This window comes from Ranitomeya variabilis, chromosome 3, assembly GCF_051348905.1.
Source record: "Ranitomeya variabilis isolate aRanVar5 chromosome 3, aRanVar5.hap1, whole genome shotgun sequence".
NCBI classification, from domain to species: domain Eukaryota; kingdom Metazoa; phylum Chordata; class Amphibia; order Anura; family Dendrobatidae; genus Ranitomeya; species Ranitomeya variabilis.
Genome location: NC_135234.1, coordinates 465,585,019 through 465,603,934, shown reverse-complemented (window position 1 = coordinate 465,603,934; position 18,916 = coordinate 465,585,019). Strand labels below are relative to the sequence as shown.

Sequence of the window (18,916 nt, the reverse complement as noted above, 5' to 3'; positions counted from 1 at the left end):
ATCCTGAACTGTCAGAGTAGTTGAGGGCTCCTCAATCTGCATAGTCTGTCTTACTGCCCCCAGGAGCCCATCTATGTCCCCAGATGAGAACAAATATCTCTTCCCTTTCTCTGGAATATCTCTGCTTAACTCTTCTTCCAGATCTGATCCAGAAAAGCTCTCCTCAGATGACAGATCCGATTCCCTCGGTCTTTTTCTGGATCCTAGGGGGTCTGACTGCATGGGCTGGGGGAATACCAAGCCAGATATCAAGGCCTGCACCTCCTCTCTGACAATAGCCCTCATACTAGTCATGAGTGAAGCTTGTTCCTCCCCCACAATTCGACTGGTGCATGTCTCACAGAGATTTCTGCCAGGAGTTCTTAAGCCTTACGGTGGAAATGGGGCACTTTTTATACTTTCCAGACTTCTTATTCTTTTCCATCGTGTAGGAAAGCCCCCATAATACATAAATTTAGATGCCTCATAGGACTGTATCCTACTGAGGTACTGAGGGGAACCCCTAACTGGGAACTTACATGTGCCTGGCTCTCCTGCACCATCTCAGGTTTAGTGTTATCCTCCATACTGCTCCTTAAGTTAGGACAGGAGAGTAGGAGGAGTCCATGCACCGCAGCTGCGACCTGCCCCGGACCCTCCTGACGCTCCAAAGAGTAGAAGAGGAGGAGACGCTGCCCCACACTGCCGGCCGTGACCCGGAATTGACGCATTTGGACGGCACCTGATGAGCCTAAACAATGGAAACCCCACTCCAGGTGACCTCATTTTGGAACTTCCTGGTATGTACATTTTATAATGTATTGGCAAACGCACATAGAGTGTATCAGGTTGGCATATGTGAGTTGTTTAGGTCAGAAAGGAATTTGGTAGTCCATAAATGTGTGGTACAATTTAGAGTATTCTTTTATACACAGGCCAGGTTTGTTGGGCCAGGTGTCGCATTGATAAGTGGTGTCCTTATGTACCTCCCCCTTCTTTAACACACTTGGCACCTCTTTTGCAACTTTCCTTTCTCATAATTGCGGGGAAAGGGGGAATCCATGTACCCTACTGCAAGACTGAGTGAGACCTGAATGCAATCACTGTGATTGCGGTCGTGGTGCTGCATTAAAAATATGACTTATCCATACGTCCAAGGTCAGTAAGTTGAAGTCAAGGAGTGGAACAATCAAAGGAAAAGTATAAAGGAATGTGACCATGATCAGGAACTGCTGCGGGTTATTTATGCAGCGTCAAACTCGCAGTGGCTAGCTGTGACAGCAGAGTGGATAGGATTTCTAGAAATCCCATGTCCACAGACGCTTGTGGATCACTTGCAAACACAGACATGCAGCACGTCTATCAAGCTCGCAGCATGTCAAATTACATCAATACAAATATTTAGAATTGAGAGTCCTCAGTGGTTGATACCTTTTAATGGCTAACTGAAAAGATGGTAACAAATTGCAAGCTTTCGAGACTACATACGTCTCTTCATCAGGCAAAGACTAAAACAAATTCTGAAGAATCACATATTTATGCACAACATAGTATAGAAAAAAAAGGGAGAGGGGAAAAAAACCATGGATAAGACAGGTGACATGAAGCAGAATTACCATGGGTGATAAACAGTTACGTCCATAAATATTGGGCCAATTCTTAGATAAGGATTGTTTTATTGTCCTGTGATTAGGGTCTGGTTCTGTTGTGATGACCCTACATGGTCTGATGGGCAAGTTCATTAGTTGATATATTTCTTTCCTGTATCAATACAAATGTATTGAATGGGGTGAATCCGCACGGTTCAGTGAACACATGCGGATTTACCTGCATTCAATAGAAGGCAGTGCTTTGGACGCAGTGAACATATGCCACATCCAAAAGCGGCTAGTTCCGGATCGTGGGCACCCGGCTTAAAAGAAACACGTCACCACTTCGGTATTTTTCACCCACTCCTGGTTTTGGCTTACAAATACTGAGGTAAAAACCTCACCAAATGCTCAACGTGTGCACGTGGCCTAATATACAAGTTAAAGTTCACTAAGGGCAATGTATATTCATTGCTGCCACAATTTATGTCAACACATGAAAGAAGCCACTTGTGAGGCCCAGTATAAAGGACCGCTTCATATTAGTCCAGTTACTAGGACTGGTTGTGTCACAACAACACTGTGACCTATTAGATGTATTGTTGGCATATTTGTTCAATACGTGAAATACATCAAGGTATTCTCAATAATATACAATGCCATCTTTATATACCCTGGAGATAGAACAGAAGATTACACATTACCATAAAGTTCTCCCTGTGCTCCTGCATTGTAAATGTGTTCTCTGAAAGCACCACCATTACTTGTGGCTAACCACATAGAAATAGATTGATGAGGCCCTAAGAACTCTACTAGTCCTAATCCAAAAATCTTTGTTTGGAGAACTCCTGTCTCATTGTGTTTTGTGTGAGTGCCAAATAAATGCAATTAGGAATTCATTTTTTTTGACTGGATACTTTTATACCTTGGCTTCTATACGAGCTGCATATTAATTATTCATTTCTAATAATCTGGCTCCAAATATGTGCCGAGCACTAAAAGGCAAAGTATTATCTGTTTGCTTAATTATCATATTATAAATGCATACTGTATATTCACATAGAGAAATATATGGAAATAATGGAGACATCTTTCTCATATTCTTATCATTGTCTATCTAATTTTACAGCATTAATTTCAAAAATGATATATAATTAAGCAAATGATTTATAATTAAGTGAATGAGTTTGTCACATCTGCCAAAATGCTTAGATAGTGAATCAGAAAGCTTAGCTTCTAAATGAGATGCAACATGTCTTTTGGGAGTTTCGATTGGTGGTGGTCCGGGTCCCAAGAAAGTCTATATGACCGATTCATCAAGAAGTTTTCAAATGAATTCTGGAGTAAAAATCGAAGTTGCACAAAAAGTTTGCCACTTTTGTCATTTTTACATAATTGCGGCAAGCTCCTCCAACTTTCGAAAAGTAAGTGGAACTTTAGTCACAAATGTACGCCTGCCCCTGACCATAGTACGTTTCTGGCGTAGGTGCATGGTGAAAAATGCGTTAATTCTTAAAAGCGACGTACATTTCTTAATGAATTCAGTGCATCTTACTACAGCTCTCCCTTCATTAAAACTGCCATATATTGCTCTGCTCACTCTCGAAAGATCATGTTAGCGCTTCTGTCATTTATTTCAGCAATCTCTGGACCTGCACCACCACAGAGCAAGACTTTTTACATTTTGCTGTATCATCTACATTTTTTGTCCATCTACACTTTAACCCCTTTCTGACATTGGACCTACTATCCCGTCGAGGTGGGGTGGGCCCGTATGACCACCGACGGGATAGTACGTCCAGCGCGATCGGCCGCGCTCACGGGGGAGCGCGGCCGATCGCGGCCGGGTGTCAGCTGGCTATTGCAGCTGACATCCAGCACTATGTGCCAGGAGCGGTCACGGACCGCCCCCGGCACATTAACCCCCGGCACACCGCGATCAAACATGATCGCGGTGTGCCGGCGGTACAGGGAAGCATAGCGCAGGGAGGGGGCTCCCTGAGTGCTTCCCTGAGACCCTCGGAGCAACGCGATGTGATCGCATTGCTCCGAGCGTCTCTTACCTCCTCTCCCTGCAGTCTCCAGATCCAAAATGGCCGCGGGGCTGCATCCGGGTCCTGCAGGGAGTGGCTTACCAAGTGCCTGCTCAGAGCAGGCGCTTGGTAAGCCTGCAGCACTGTAAGTCAGATCGCCGATCTGACAGAGTGCTGTGCAAACTGTCAAATCAGCGATCTGTGATGTCCCCCCGGGACAAAGTAAAAATTTAAAAAAAAAAATTTCCACATGTGTAAAATAAAATAAAAAAATTCCTAAATAAAGAAAAAAATATATATATATATTATTCCCATAAATACATTTCTTTATCTAAATTTTAAAAAAACAATAAAAGTACACATATTTAGTATCACCGCGTCCGTAACGACCCAACCTATAAAACTGTCCCACTAGTTAACCCCTTCAGTGAACACCGTAGGAAAAAAAAAACGAGGCAAAAAACAACGCTTTATTATCATACTGCCGAACAAAAAGTGGAATAACACGCGATCAAAAAGCCGGATGTAAATAACCATGGTACCGCTGAAAACGTCATCTTGTCCCACAAAAAACGAGCCACCATACAGAGTCATCAAAGAAAAAATAAAAAAGTTATAGTCCTCAGAATAAAGCGATGCCAAAATAATTATTTATCCTATAAAATAGTTTTTATCGTATAAAAGCACCAAAACATAAAAAAAAGATATAAATGAGGTATCGCTGTAATCGTACTGACCCGAAGAATAAAAATGCTTTATCAATTTTACCAAACGTGGAACGGTATAAACGCCCCCCCCCCAAAAGAAATTCATGAATAGCTGGTTTTTTGTCATTCTGTCTCACAAAAATCGGAATAAAAAGTGATAAAAAACTGTCACGTGTCCGAAAATGTTACCAATAAAAACGTCAACTCATCCCGCAAAAAACAAGACCTCACATGACTCTGTGGACCAAAATATGGAAAAATTATAGGTCTCAAAATGTGGAGACGCAAAAACTTTTTTGCTATAAAAAGCGTCTTTTAGTGTGTGACAGCTGCCAATCATAAAAATCCGCTATAAAAAGTGCTATAAAAGTAAATCAAACCCCCCTTCATCACCCCCTTAGTTAGGGAAAAATAATAAAATTAAAAAAATGTATTTATTTCCATTTTCCCATTAGGGTTAGGGCTAGGGTTAGGGCTAGTGTTAGGGCTAGGGTTAGGGTTAGGGCTAGGGTTAGGGTTACGGCTAGGGTTACGGCTAGGGTTAGGGCTAGGGTTAGGGCTAGGGTTAGGGCTAGGGTTAGGGCTAGGGTTAGGGCTAGGGCTAGGGTTAGGGTTGGGGCTAGGGTTAGAGCTAAAGTTAGGGTTAGGTTTGGGGCTAAAGTTAGGGTTAGGGTTTGGATTACATTTACGGTTGGGATTAGAGTTAGGGGTGTGTCAGGGTTAGGGGTGTGGTTAGGGTTACTGTTGGGATTAGGGTTAGGGGTGTGTTTGGATTAGGGTTTCAGTTAGAATTAGGCAGTTTCCACTGTTTAGGCACATCAGGGGCTCTCCAAACTCGACATGGCGTCCGATCTCAATTCCAGCCAATTCTACATTGAAAAAGTAAAACAGTGCTCCTTACCTTCCAAGCTTTCCCGTGCGCCCAAACAGGGGTTTACCCCAACATATGGTGCATCAGCTTACTCGGGACAAATTGGACAACAAATTTTGTTGTCCAAGTTCTCTTGTTACCCTTGGGAAAATATAAATTTGGGGGGCTAAAATTCATTTTTGTGGGAAAAAAAAGGATTTTTTATTTTCATGGCTCTGCGTTATAAACTGTAGTGAAACACTTGGGGGTTCAAAGTTCTCACAACACATCTAGATAAGTTCCTTGGGAGGTCTAGTTTCCAATATGTGGTCACTTGTGGGCGGTTTCTACTGTTTGGGTACATCAGGGGCTCTGCAAATGCAACGTGATGCCTGCAGACCAATCCATCTAGGTCTGCATTCCAAATGGCGCTCCTTCCCTTCCGAGCTCGGCCATGCGCCCAAACAGTGGTTCCCTCCCACATGAGGTATCAGCATACTCAGGACAAATTGGACAACAACTTTTGGGGTCCAATTTCTCCTGTTACCCTTGGGATAATACAAAACTGGGGGCTAAAAAATCATTTTTGTGAAAAAAAAAAAGAATTTTTATTTTTACAGCTCTGCGTTATAAACTGTAGTGAAACACTTGGGGGTTCAAAGCTCTCAAAACACATCTAGATGAGTTCCTTATGGGGTCTACTTTCCAAAATGGTGTCACTTGTGGGGGGGTTTAATGTTTAGGCACATCAGGGGCTCTCCAAACGCAACATGGCGTCCCATCTTAATTCCAGTCAATTTTGCATTGAAAAGTCAAATGGCGCTCCTTCCCTTCCGAGCTCTGCCATGCGCCCAAACAGTCGTTTAACCCCACACATCAGGTATCAGCTTACTCAGGACAAATTGCACAACAACTTTTGGGGTCCAATTTCTTCTCTTACCCTTGGGAAAATAAAAAATTGGGGGTGAAAAGATCATTTTAGTGAAAAAATATGATTTTTTATTTTTATGGCTCTGCATTATAAACTTCTGTGAAGCACTTGTTGGGTCAAAGTGCTCACCACATATCTAGATAAGTTCCTTAAGGGGTCTACTTTCCAAAATGGTGTCACTTGTGGGGGGGTTCAATGTTTAGGCACATCAGGGGCTCTTCAAACGCAACATGGCATCCCATCTCAATTCCAGTCAATTTTGCATTGAAAAGTCAAATGGCGCTCCTTCCCTTCCGAGCTCTGCCATGCGCACAAACAGTGGTTTACCCCCACATATGGGGTATCAGCGTACTCAGCAGAAATTGTACAACAACTTTTCGGGTCCATTTTCTCCTGTTACCCTTGGTAAAATAAAACAAATTGGAGCTGAAATAAATTTTGTGTAAAAAAAAGTTAAATGTTAATTTTTATTTAAACATTCCAAAAATTCCTGTGAAAGGGTTAATAAACTTCTTGAATGTGGTTTAGAGCACCTTGAGGGGTGCAGTTTTTAGAATGGTGTCACACTTGGGTATTTTCTATCATATAGACCCCTCAAAATGACTTCAAATGAGATGTGGTCCCTAAAAAACAATGGTGTTGTAAAAATGAGAAATTGCTGGTCAACTTTTAACCCTTATAACTCCCTAACAAAAAAAAATGTTGGTTCCTAAATTGTGCTGATGTAAAGTAGACATGTGGGAAATGTTACCTATTAAGTATTTTGTATGACATATCTCTGTGATTTAAGTGCATAAAAATTAAAAGTTGGAAAATTGTGAAATTTTCAAAATTTTCGCCAAATTTCCGTTTTTTTCACAAATAAACGCAAGTTATATCGAATAAATTTTACCACTATCATGAAGTACAATATGTCACGAGAAAATAATGTCAGAATCGCCAAGATCCGTTGAAGCGTTCCAGAGTTATAACCTCATAAAGGGACAGTGGTCAGAATTGTAAAAATTGGCGTGGTCATTAACGTGCAAATGACCCTTGGGGATAAAGGGGTTAAAGGTGGGTAGTGAGTTAAATAATAGTGTGGGCTTAATCCCATGATAGGTGTCATTATCAGCTCTATTATGTGATACACACTGGGCTCAGTCATTGCAGCCTGATAGGCCAGCCAATAAGGGGGATGCAGGTCCCAGGTAATAAGACCATCTAATTAAAGCGAAGCGGCACATTACTGCAAGTTTTATGATTCTATTAGAGAACAGCACATCTTGCCATTCCCTTATCTAACCCTACTACTAGATTAAATCCCCTCAAAGTGCTTTTAATATATTGATAATTTGCAGGACTACAGGGAACTCGAGCACAATTTCCATGCAAGTCAGCAAAATACAGCTACACTTTAAACCTCCCTGTAGACTATGAATAGACAACAGTCACTGAGTTCTGCACTGGGCTGGTCATTTCTTTAGATTAGACTTCAGAGGGCATTTATGTTTTGGAATGGAATATTTGGCTTGGCATTGGCAAAATTGCTTGTGATTCTTACACACTTTGCACATGGTCAATAGCACTGGATGGTGGATAACATATGACACAATGGTAACAGCTAACCTTGTGACAAATCTAAAATTAAACATGCCATAGCATATTATTATACAATAATATATGCATGTCCTCTCCTGGCATACATGCCTACCAGGCAATAATATGTGCATGTCCTCTCCTGGCATGCATGCCTACCAGAGAATAATATGTGCATGTCCTCTCCTGGTATACATGCCTACCAGATAATAATATGTGCATGTCCTCTCCTGGAATACATGCCTGCCTGGCAATAATATGTGCATGTCCTCTCCTGGCATACATGCCTACCAGACAATAATATGTGCATGTCCTCTCCTGGCATACATGCCTACCAGACAATAATATGTGCATGTCCTCTCCTGGTATACATGCCTACCAGATAATATGTGCATGTCCTCTCCTGGAATACATGCCTGCCTGGCAATAATATGTGCATGTCCTCTCCTGGCATACATGCCTACCAGACAATAATATGTGCATGTCCTCTCCTGGCATACATGCCTACCAGACAATAATATGTGCATGTCCTCTCCTGGTATACATGCCTACCAGACAATAATATGTGCATGTCCTCTCCTGCATACATGCCTACCAGAGAATAATATGTGCATGTCATCTCCTGGTATATAGGATTGTGAGCCCTCGCGGGCAGGGTCCTCTCTCCTCCTGTACCAGTCCTGACTTGTATTGATTAAGATTATTGTACTTGTTTTTTTTATTATGTATACCCCTCCTCACATGTAAAGTGCCATAGAATAAATTGTGCTATAATAATAAATAATAATAATAATACATGCCTACCAGACAATAATATGTGAATGTCCTCTCCTGGCATACAGGATTGTGAGCCCTCGCCGGTGGGGTCCTCTCTCCTCCTGTACCAGTTGTGACTTGTATTGATTAAGATTATTGTACTTGTTTTTTATTATGTATACCCCTCCTCACATGTAAAGCGCCATGGAATAAATGGCGCTATAATAATAAATAATAATAATGCATGCCTACCAGACAATAATATGTGCATGTCCTCTGCTGGCATACACGCCTACCAGCTGCACGGTAAGGAGACTATTTCTTTATAAAGTAGCTTTGTAAATGAAAGTCACATTGTCAGATCTGTAATAGGATGACATGAGATCTACTCACCGATTTTAGCCAAGGAAGCCAGCAGAATCCATAGAGTGATCTCAAATGGCACCTGTACATGGGGGTAGTCAAGTGTGAAGACTGACAGCCGAGTCTCTGCTGGGGTCACCCCATGCTGGGTGCTGGTCTCTAGATTGTAGCCAGAAGATGAACTAGTTAACCGAGCGAATATGATGAGACAGATGGGCAAGGAGTACAGCAAGCATCGATTCATGTTGTATCACTGAATCCGCAATAATGAGCATACAGATGTGCCCAGCTCAATGTATAGCGGAGGGTCACGTTGGCATTTGCACCATCCCAGGCACTGAAGTAGTGACAGCCTCTCACGTAAAGAACTGATTCACAGAGACCTTGTACTGACTTTCTGCCTTGTCTCTAGGAGTCTCATTGTGGGAACAGGTGCTGACTACATTGCCCGCCCATCAAGACTGGGACAGCCCAGCAACTCTGCCCTAAGCCCGCCTGCCTCATGAGGACATCCAAACATTTTGTGCAGGTGTCTTTTGACTGAGTGTCCTATAGGGGTAAATTCCTGTTCACATGGGAGGATAAAAGACGGTTTCCTGGGCTTAGAATTGTTTCCTATAACTATTGGCGTGGGGCCATGTGCTAGGTGAAGTAATAAAAGTGCAGTTCTTCTCCCCCAGGGTCAATTCTGGTGTAAAGTAACACATCAGTGGGTCTCATGCGATCTCTGATCTGCATTGTGACCATTATGGCATACAACCTGTCGGCTTTGGTGATGAAAAAAAAATGCTAACGATGTTTCTCCTGATTGGCACCAGATTCTGACAACTGCTTCTGCAGTCATGGCTCATCCCGCACCCTGCCCCCCTCAGTAGGACTATGTGAATCATGCTCACCCCACCAGGTGCAAACATATCATTGGTGCAACCTATGCTGCCGCACTGGGGCCCTAGAGGTAAGGAGCCACACATCCAGCTCCAAAGCAAGTGGAATTGTGCATTATGATGAGCTATTGGACTGTAAAGAACCTTATATTGTTCTTTCACAGTAACCCTCTTCTGTCTGTGTCTGCCAGTGCTCAGCCCCATTATATAGTTCAGTCATTGCTCATGCCCGAGCTTCTCAGCACAATCCTCCTAATATGATTTCAGCTAGAACACAGCCTGGAGTTGTCACAGCTTCCATCTCGCTCCACAATTCCCGGTTACATGATCCATCAGTCTTTCCTGTGCTTCAGACTGCAGCTGAAGAGTCTTCACAGCTTCCCTGTATGTGCTCCTTCTATGTCTAAACCAGCCCTAGCTCCTGCGCCGCCCCCTGAACTTGCTAACCCTTTGCAGTCCTTGCCTCATCAAAGAAGCAGGTAGCACAGCACCTGTGTAGGTTATGGGACATGGATTTTGAAGCAGATTTGCTGCAAAATCTACATCGAACAGTATTCAAAGAGTGTTTGAAGCAGTTTTTGATGTGGATTTTAAAGTGGATCCACTTCAAAATCCATATCAAAAAGCTCCAGCTAAACATCCACTTTCTCTTCTGCAGAGCAGTTTGGGCTACAGGGGGAGACTGATATATTCCTTTGCCCCTAAATAGATAAACAAAAAAACAACAAAGAAACGCATAGCTAAAAGGGATTTCAATATAGGGGCCGTAAAGGCTAACCAATGGTTACAGCTACGAGAAGATCTAACAGGACTGTGATACAGGACAAGTCGCTAAACAGAGACAACAGAGGAATATGGGTCACAAGGACCCAGAAATAACGACCAATACGTCCAACAAATGATAATGTATGTAAAAATTCAATAACTTTATTTCTCCACAAAATTCATATACATTATATAACATACATTATATAAACAGGATACAGGTGAGTATCAGGTGCTGTAAGGTGTAACAGAACACCGCATAATTATAAAACAAACAAATTAAGGGCGCACGGAGCCCGGGACACACACACCCATAGTAATCAGAACATGTGCCAGCCAGAATTTAATAAATAAATAAATATATTGCACATATTAGACTATACACGGCCTCACTTGGACCTAAGAACAGGTCCTTTTGATACAAAATAAGGTAACAACTATTCAATAAGGTATGTCCGTTCAGGGCACAATCAATACCATTTACCTCCAAGTGGAAAGCTGGGTGGAATGTCCGCAGGGTCCGTGCGTCCTCCCCGACGCACGTTTCGGTTTGACACCTTCCTCAGGTGGCATGTTAAGTGAGGTTAGGCACGTAGTTTTATAGTCACTCATACAGGAAGTAACCGGGAGCGACCCGGAAGTATCTAGCGGTGACTATGGCAACCGCTCTGTGTTTCCCTAAAGAGCTTACAGCGGCCGTATGATGATATATATAGTATCGATCGGGGTGTGCGCCGCAGACCGCCGACCACCGGACAAACACAGGGCCCTGTGAAGTCCAGTGGCGGACGCACATACGGCGAAGACACCGACCGACAAAGGAGGGGGCGAAAGTGCGCATGCGCGGATGATACGCATTACCGGAGCCGCCATCATACAAGTGGGAAGACGCTGCCCAAACAATAGTAAGTGTCTAAAGCACAGAAAACAATAGTGCACATTAAAAACACAGGACAAATGCAGAAATCTTAATTACTATACATAGATCACAAAATAAACAAATAAACAAAATTTTGAAAAATGTATTATATGGATGCAGGACCAAAGACAAGGGGGAGATGCACCTAAAAATCTATCCCCATTATGGATATACCTGAATAGAGCTCCAAAAGTCAATTAAGACATCCACAGATATCACATCACATTCTATACCTAGATAAGCTCCATAAATAGATGCAGGTTTTCCTATTACAAATCCTGCTACTTCACAAGTTACTCTTGTGCCAACATTTGTTGGAGATCTCATACTTTTATGTTTCGGTTTTAGAAGGAGTTCTGCTAGCGAAAGACATGAAATTTGACGTAACATCGCTTCTCACACAAACCAGACAGACACCGTTCTCGTAATCACAGTCAAATGTGTCACAAAGAGCATTCCCAAAGATCTAGGCATGACCAGTTGGGCTCCTTGGACTTTTTATCCACTGGGCCATAAATTGGCTCTAGTTGAGTAAGAAGACAGTACAAGAATCAGAAAAGGGACAATGGAAAACAGAGAGAAATGGACGCCGATCCTCAGGAGGCCATCATTCTCCTTTCTTCTAGTGCTGTAGCTGCCATATTTATGCCACTGGTGTGTCATTAGAGACTATGAAACAGGAAAAGGTCTTGTTGGTGCCAAGCATGAATTCTGGTGAGCTTAGTCGCAATGCTTGTATACCAGGAGGTGGGAGTTTATCACTAATGGCTAAGGCTTTTTGCACCACATGTGCCAAACTCTTCTTTTGATATTTTCAAGTACTCTGCTCAGAATTTGCAGTCATCCAGATAAAGTAGCCAAAAAGGAAATTTCTCTGTTTAGGACTATCACCAGCCCAGCACCAGCACCAGGAGCCTGTTCTTCAAAATGTCCATATTTCTCTAGTCGAGGTTGTTCCCCCGGCCCCCCCAAGGAAAAAAAAAACAAAAGCAAAAAAAAAACCATGTGCTTTAACCTCTGGGTGAATGGGCTAGTGATTGCATCAAGAAACATAAGGATAGCTGCCAAGTTCTCTAACAATCCTCTTATTATTTTAGGAACCTGTTTGGTGCATCTCATTTGGAGGACAAGATGGATGACTGTCTACTGAGTTTTATTTTTTGAGTAATAAAAATCGATACAGTTGAAACGGTCTGCTCTGCTGGCTTCCTTGAACTTGTACATTTGCAGACTATAATTGATATATGGTTTGGCTGCCAGAAAAGTCACTTTAAAACAGCTTTCCTTCTTGTTGGACCTGCTGAATTTTGCATGTGAAATTTTTCCAATGGGTTGAGTCTTAAATTAGAGTCTTTTCGGAGCTCAGCATTACTTTATCAAACTTACCAAATTGAGCACAGTTAAGGCAAAGATTCCTCAGTGGGTTTAATTATTATTATTATTATTATTTTAATGAAATGAAATGAAATGATGATAGTTTAATGAAAAATCATGCATGTTATGGCTAGAGTTTCAGAAGTGCAAGACTTGTTTTGGGTCTCATGGCCGTCGTGCTGTTTGGTTCTTTGTGACTTTACGCTTTCTGGCCTTCTTGAAGGAGGGAGACTGGCCTGAGTATAATTTACTCAATCTTTTTAGATTGAAGCCAGGCTTCTTCCGGTTTGACATTAGACTTTATTTATTTACTGTTTAATGTGTTTATCCTTTAGTTTTAAGAAGACCAAGCTTTTAGGGCAGCTTTACATTTAATGGGTAACAGAAGAAGCATCTTATAGGCTCGAAGGGTCATTCTCAGACGCTACAATATTGTTTTGTTATGATGAGGCCTCAAATGTTTATAAATCCCCCCTGAGCTGCTACTGTGCAGTCGCAGTCTGCGCCATTTTCAAATAGATTTTTTTAGTGAATTTCAGGATAACCACAAAAAAAGTAATTATTTACATAATACACGTGATCAGCCTGCAGCGCTGGCACCTGCTTGCATTAGGGGAGTTTTTTTTCCAAGATATATATTGACTATATAATTGTCTAAGGGTCACTTCCGTCTTTCTGTCTGTCCTTCTGTCTGTCTGTCTTTCTTTCTTTCTGTCACGGATATTCATTAGTCGCAGCCTCTGTCTGTCATGGAATCCAAGTCCCTGATTGGTCTCGCCAGCTGCCTGTCTTGGCTGCCGCGACCAATCAGCGACGGCCACAGTCCGATTAGTCCCTCCCTACTCCACTGCAGTCAGTGCCCGGCGCCCGCTCCATACTCCCCGCAGTCACAGCTCACACAGGGTTAATGCCGGCGGTAACGGACCGCGTTATGCTGCGGGTAACTCACTCCGTTACCTCCGCTATTAACCCTGTGTGACCAAGTTTTTACTATTGAGGCTGCCTATGCAGCCTCAATAGTAAAAACATCTAATGTTAAAAAATAATTAAAAAAATAAAAAATCATTATATACTCACCTTCTGCCGCCTTTCCAGCTCCTCACGACGCTCCGGTGACCGGTCCATGCAAGCGGCAGGTTCCGGTGCTAAGGATGGTCTGCGAGAAGGACCTGCCATGACGTCACAGTCATGTGACCGCGACGTCATCACAAGTCCTGCGCTCCTGCGCGACAAGGACCTGCCGTGATGTCATGGTCATGTGACGGTGACGTCATCACACCCTGGGACTGGATGCTGCTGCCTGCACCACACACAGGCGACAGAACTACAAGGGGCCCTCGGAAGGTGAGTATATGTTTATTTTTTATTTTTTTACCTGTGACATACGTGGCTGGGCAATATACTACGTAGCTGGGCAATATACTATGTAGCTGGGCAATATACTACGTGGCTCTGTGCTGTATACTACGTCGCTGTGCAATATACTACGTGGCTCTGTGCTGTATACTACGTCTCTGTGCAATATACTACGTGGCTCTGTGCTGTATACTACGTCTCTGTGCAATATACTACGTGGCTCTGTGCTGTATACTACGTAACTGGGCAATATACTACGTAACTGGGCAATATACTACGTGGCTGGGCAATATACTACGTCACTGGGCAATATACTATGTCACTGGGCAATATACTACGTCACTGGGCAATATACTACGTAACTGGGCAATATACTATGTGGCTGGGCAATATACTACGTGGACATGCATATTCTAGAATACCCAATGTGTTAGAATCGGGCCACCATCTAGTATATATATATATATATACTAGATGTTTACAGCCAGCTAATGCTCGGCACGCTCATTGCTATCTAATTAACGCTGCTGGTGATTAAATTAAAGTAAATAATGACAACATTCAATAGCACTTACGCAGGTGGTAATTTACCTTAAAATGAAGTTAATAACAATAATAATCATTAAAAATCTGAATAATACTAAAAATACATTTTATTCACAGTGTAAAATCAAAAACAAACTGGATTCAGTAAGATGTGCGTTTTTATTCATTCCATCATCTAAACAAATTTCATAACGAAACATAAATTAAGTAAAAATTTCTCTGTAAACACAATTAGATGTATAGTCATTTTCGTCATTTTCAAAGATCTTTCCTTGACTTCTACCAGGTACAATTTAATGTGTGGGGACGGGATTGTGTGTCATAATGTGGTGGGGGGGCGGGATTATGTGTGGTAATGTGGTGGGAGGGCGGGATTATGTGTGGTAATGTGGTGGGGGGCGGGATTATGTGTGGTAATGTGGGGGGATGGGATTGTGTGTGGTAATATGGTGGGGCGGGATTATGTGTGGTAATGTGGTAGGGCGGGATTACGTTTTGTAATGTGGGGGGGGATTATGTGTGGTAATGTGGTGAGGGGCGAGATTATGTGTAGTAATGTGGTGGGGGGCGGGATTATGTGTGGTGATGTGGTGGGGGGGCGGGATTATGTGTGGTGATGTGGTGGGGGGCGGGATTATGTGTGGTGATGTGGTGGGGGCGGGATTATGTGTGGTGATGTGGTGGGGGGGCGGGATTATATGTGGTGATGTGGTGGGGGCGGGATTATGTGTGGTGATGTGGTGGGGGGCGGGATTATTTGTGGTGATGTGGTGGGGGGTGGGATTATGTGTGGTGATGTGGTGGGGGCGGGATTATGTGTGGTGATGTGGTGGGGGGCGGGATTATGTGTGGTGATGTGGTGGGGGCGGGATTATGTGTGGTGATGTGGTGGGGGGGCGGGATTATTTGTGGTGATGTGGTGGGGGGTGGGATTATGTGTGGTGATGTGGAGGGGGGCGGGATTGTGTGTGTTGATGTGTTGGGGTCGGAATTATGTGTGGCAATGTGGTGGGGGGCGGGATTGTGTGGTAATGTTGTGGGGGGCGGGATTATCTGTGGTGATGTGGTGGGGGCAGGATTATGCGTGGTGATGTGGTGGGGGAGCGGGATTATGCGTGGTGATGTGGTGGGGGGCGGGATTATGTGTGGTACTGTGGTTGGGGGCGGAATTGTGTGGTAATGTGGTTGGGGGCGGGATTATGCAAGGTGATGAGTGGGGGCGGGATTATGCATAGTGATGGGGTGGGGGTGGGATTGTGTGTGGTGATGGGGTGGGGGGGCGGAATTATGTGGGGTGATGTGTTGGGGGTGGGATTATGTGGTGATGTGGTGGGGGGTGGGATAATGTGTGGTGATGTGGTGGGGTGGAGCTACTGTGCAGGGGGTGAGATTAGCGAGTGTGATGTGGGGGGCGGGATTATGTGTGGTAATGTGGTGGGGGGGCGGGATTATGCATGGTGATGTGGTGGGGGGCGGGATTATGCATGGTGATGTGTTGGGGGTGGGATTATGTGGTGATGTGGTGGGGCGGAGCTACTGTGCAGGGGGCGGGATTAGCGAGTGTGATGTGGGGGGCAGGATTATGTGTGGTAATGTGGTGGGGGGCGGGATTACGTGTGGTAATGTGGAGGGGGGGCGGGATTATGTGTGGTGAAGGGGTGGGGGGGCGAGATTATGGGTGGTGATGGGGTTGGGGGGTGGGATTATGGGTGGTGATGGGGTGGGGGTGAGATTATGGGTGATGATGGGGTGGGGGGGCGGGATTATGGGTGGTGATGTTTTATGGGTGGTGATGGGGTGGGGGGGCGGGATTATGGGTGGTGATGAGGTGGGAGGGCGGGATTATGGTTGGTGATGGGGTGGGAGGGCGGGATTATGGGTGGTGATGGGGTGGGGTGGCAGGATTATGGGTAATGATGGGGGGGCGGGATTATGGGTAATGATGGGGTGGGGGTGGGATTATGGGTGGTGATGGGGTGGGGGGGCCGGATTATGGGTGGTGAGTTATGGGTGGTGATGGGGTGGGGGGGCGGGATTATGGGTGGTTGATGGGGTGGGAAGGTGGGATTATGGGTGGTGATGGGTTGGGGGGGCGGGATTATGGGTGGTGATGTTTTATGGGTGATGATTTTATGGTTGGTGATGGGGTGGGGGAGGGATTATGGGTAATTATGGGGTGGGAAGGTGGGATTATGGGTGGTGATGGGTTGGGGGGGCGGGATTATGGGTGGTGATGAGGTGGGGGGGCGGAATTATAGGTTACTGTGCACAATCCTGCTGACAGGTTCCCTTTAAACAAACGGTGAAATCATTCTGTACCAATGTGTCACCTCTGTTTCTGCTTCAGTTAACTGGCAATGGAGGGCTCTGTTTTACTCTTGGGACTTATGGGTTTGAGCAGTCTGGTAGCTTGGGAGTTGGTTACTGGCTTGATAGTATGGTTGGGATGGGTTGCTCCATATTTAAACTCTTGAGAGTCAGTTTCCAGTCACCTATGTAATGCAGGTGACCAGATGCATCATGAGGCAAAAACAGCCAATCAGCTTAATATGTATATTCCCTTGAAATGGGGAGGAGTTCCTGTAGTTTTAACATTAGGTAAATAATGTGAAATGAAACAATCAAAAGGGAATTATACAATACTAGATGGTCGCCCAATTCTAACGCATCGGGTATTCTAGAATATGCATGTCCACGTAGTATATTGCCCAGCCACGTAGTATATTGCCCAGTTACGTAGTATATTGCCCAGCCATGTAGTATATTGCCCAGTTACGTAGTATATAGCCCAGCCACGTAGTATATTGCCAGTTACGTAGTATATTGCCCAGTGACGTAGTATATTGCCCAGTTACGTAGTATACAGCACAGAGCCACGTAGTATATTGCACAGAGACGTAGTATACAGCACAGAGCCACGTAGTATATTGCACAATGACGTAGTATACAGCACAGAGCCATGTAGTATATTGCCCAGCCACGTAGTATATTGGCCAGTCACGTAGTATATTGCCCAGCTACGTAGTATATTGCCCAGCCAAATAAATGTCACAGGTAAAAAAATAAAAAATAAACATATACTCACCTTCCGAGGGTACCCTTGTAGTTCTGTCGCCTGTGTGCGGTGCAGGCGGCAGCTTTCGGTCCCAGGGTGTGATGACGTCGCGGTCACATGACCGTGACGTCACGGCAGGTCCTTCTCGCAGACCATCCTTAGCACCGGAACCTGCCGCTTGCATGGACCGGTCACTGGAGCGTCGCGAGGAACGGGAAAGGCGGCGGAAGGTGAGTATATAATGATTTTTAATTTTTTTTATTTTTAACATTAGATGTTTTTACTATTGAGGCTGCATAGTGAGCCGTGACTGCGGGGAGTATGGAGCATGCGCCGGGCACTGACTGCAGGGGAGTAGGGAAGGACTAATCGGACTGTGGCCTTCGCTGATTGGTCGCGAAAGCCATGACAGGCAGCTGGCGAGACCGATCAGCGACTTGGATTCCATGACAGACAGAGGCCGTGACAGAAAGAAAGAAAGACAGAAGGACAGACAGAAAGACGGAAGTGACCCTTAGACAATAATATAGTAGATAGAATATATCAAAAGTACTAGAATTCACTTTTAAACGTTATGGAAGCTTCTTGTTGATTATTCTCTTAATCCTCTAACAGGGGTTGTACATCCCCTTTAGAGGGGAGCTAACATGCTGGCTTCTTCTCTGGTAATGGTACTAGCGTGGTCGCCAATTCTTCCCTCTAGGCCTTAAGTTCTCCTGACAAAGTCTAACAGGGCAGATTGGGCCTCTTTCACTTCAATCGATCCTCACCCTATCTGTTGTCCTGGCCCAGGCCAACCCCTGTACCGTATGTCAGTGCTGGAAGCGACGGCCTGGCTCACTTGTGTCTCCCGTTCACCACCGCAGTCGTCTCATCAGACAGATTCTCTTCATGAATCTTCAGTGGTTGACCAACAGCAGGTATCTCCCAGGTCAGGGGAAAAGATAGCTGGGATCCGGCTCTTGACTGGTGTCATCTAGGCTCTCGGTCTTGACCGACGCAGGTTTGGGATTTGGGTCTTAACTGGCACAGTGTGAAGAATGGGTCTTGCCCAGCACAGATCAGGTCCTCAGTCCTTGATCAGCGTTGTCTGGCCTCTGGGTTTGGCCTGGTGCAGCTTGGGTCCTGTTTGCAAGTGGACAGCAAGCTACTTTAACATGTTTCCTGCTGAGGCCTGTCACTCCGACTGTGGCGTCTTCTCCGGTTCACGTATGGACCAATCTCTTCTTCG

General features: G+C 44.4%; 1 protein-coding gene across 1 annotated transcript in view; it reads right to left on the bottom strand.

Moving 5' to 3' along the window:
* The window catches only part of LOC143818313 (sodium/hydrogen exchanger 2-like), a 180,540-nt gene extending 170,544 nt beyond the window's left edge, over positions 1–9,996 (bottom strand). Inside the window, exon 1 of the mRNA XM_077299665.1 lies at positions 8,817–9,996. Coding sequence (XP_077155780.1) covers positions 8,817–9,030 — 214 coding nt within the window. The 5' untranslated portion in view covers positions 9,031–9,996. The remainder of the gene's footprint in view (positions 1–8,816) is intronic.
* Positions 9,997–18,916: the final 8,920 nt, after the last annotated feature.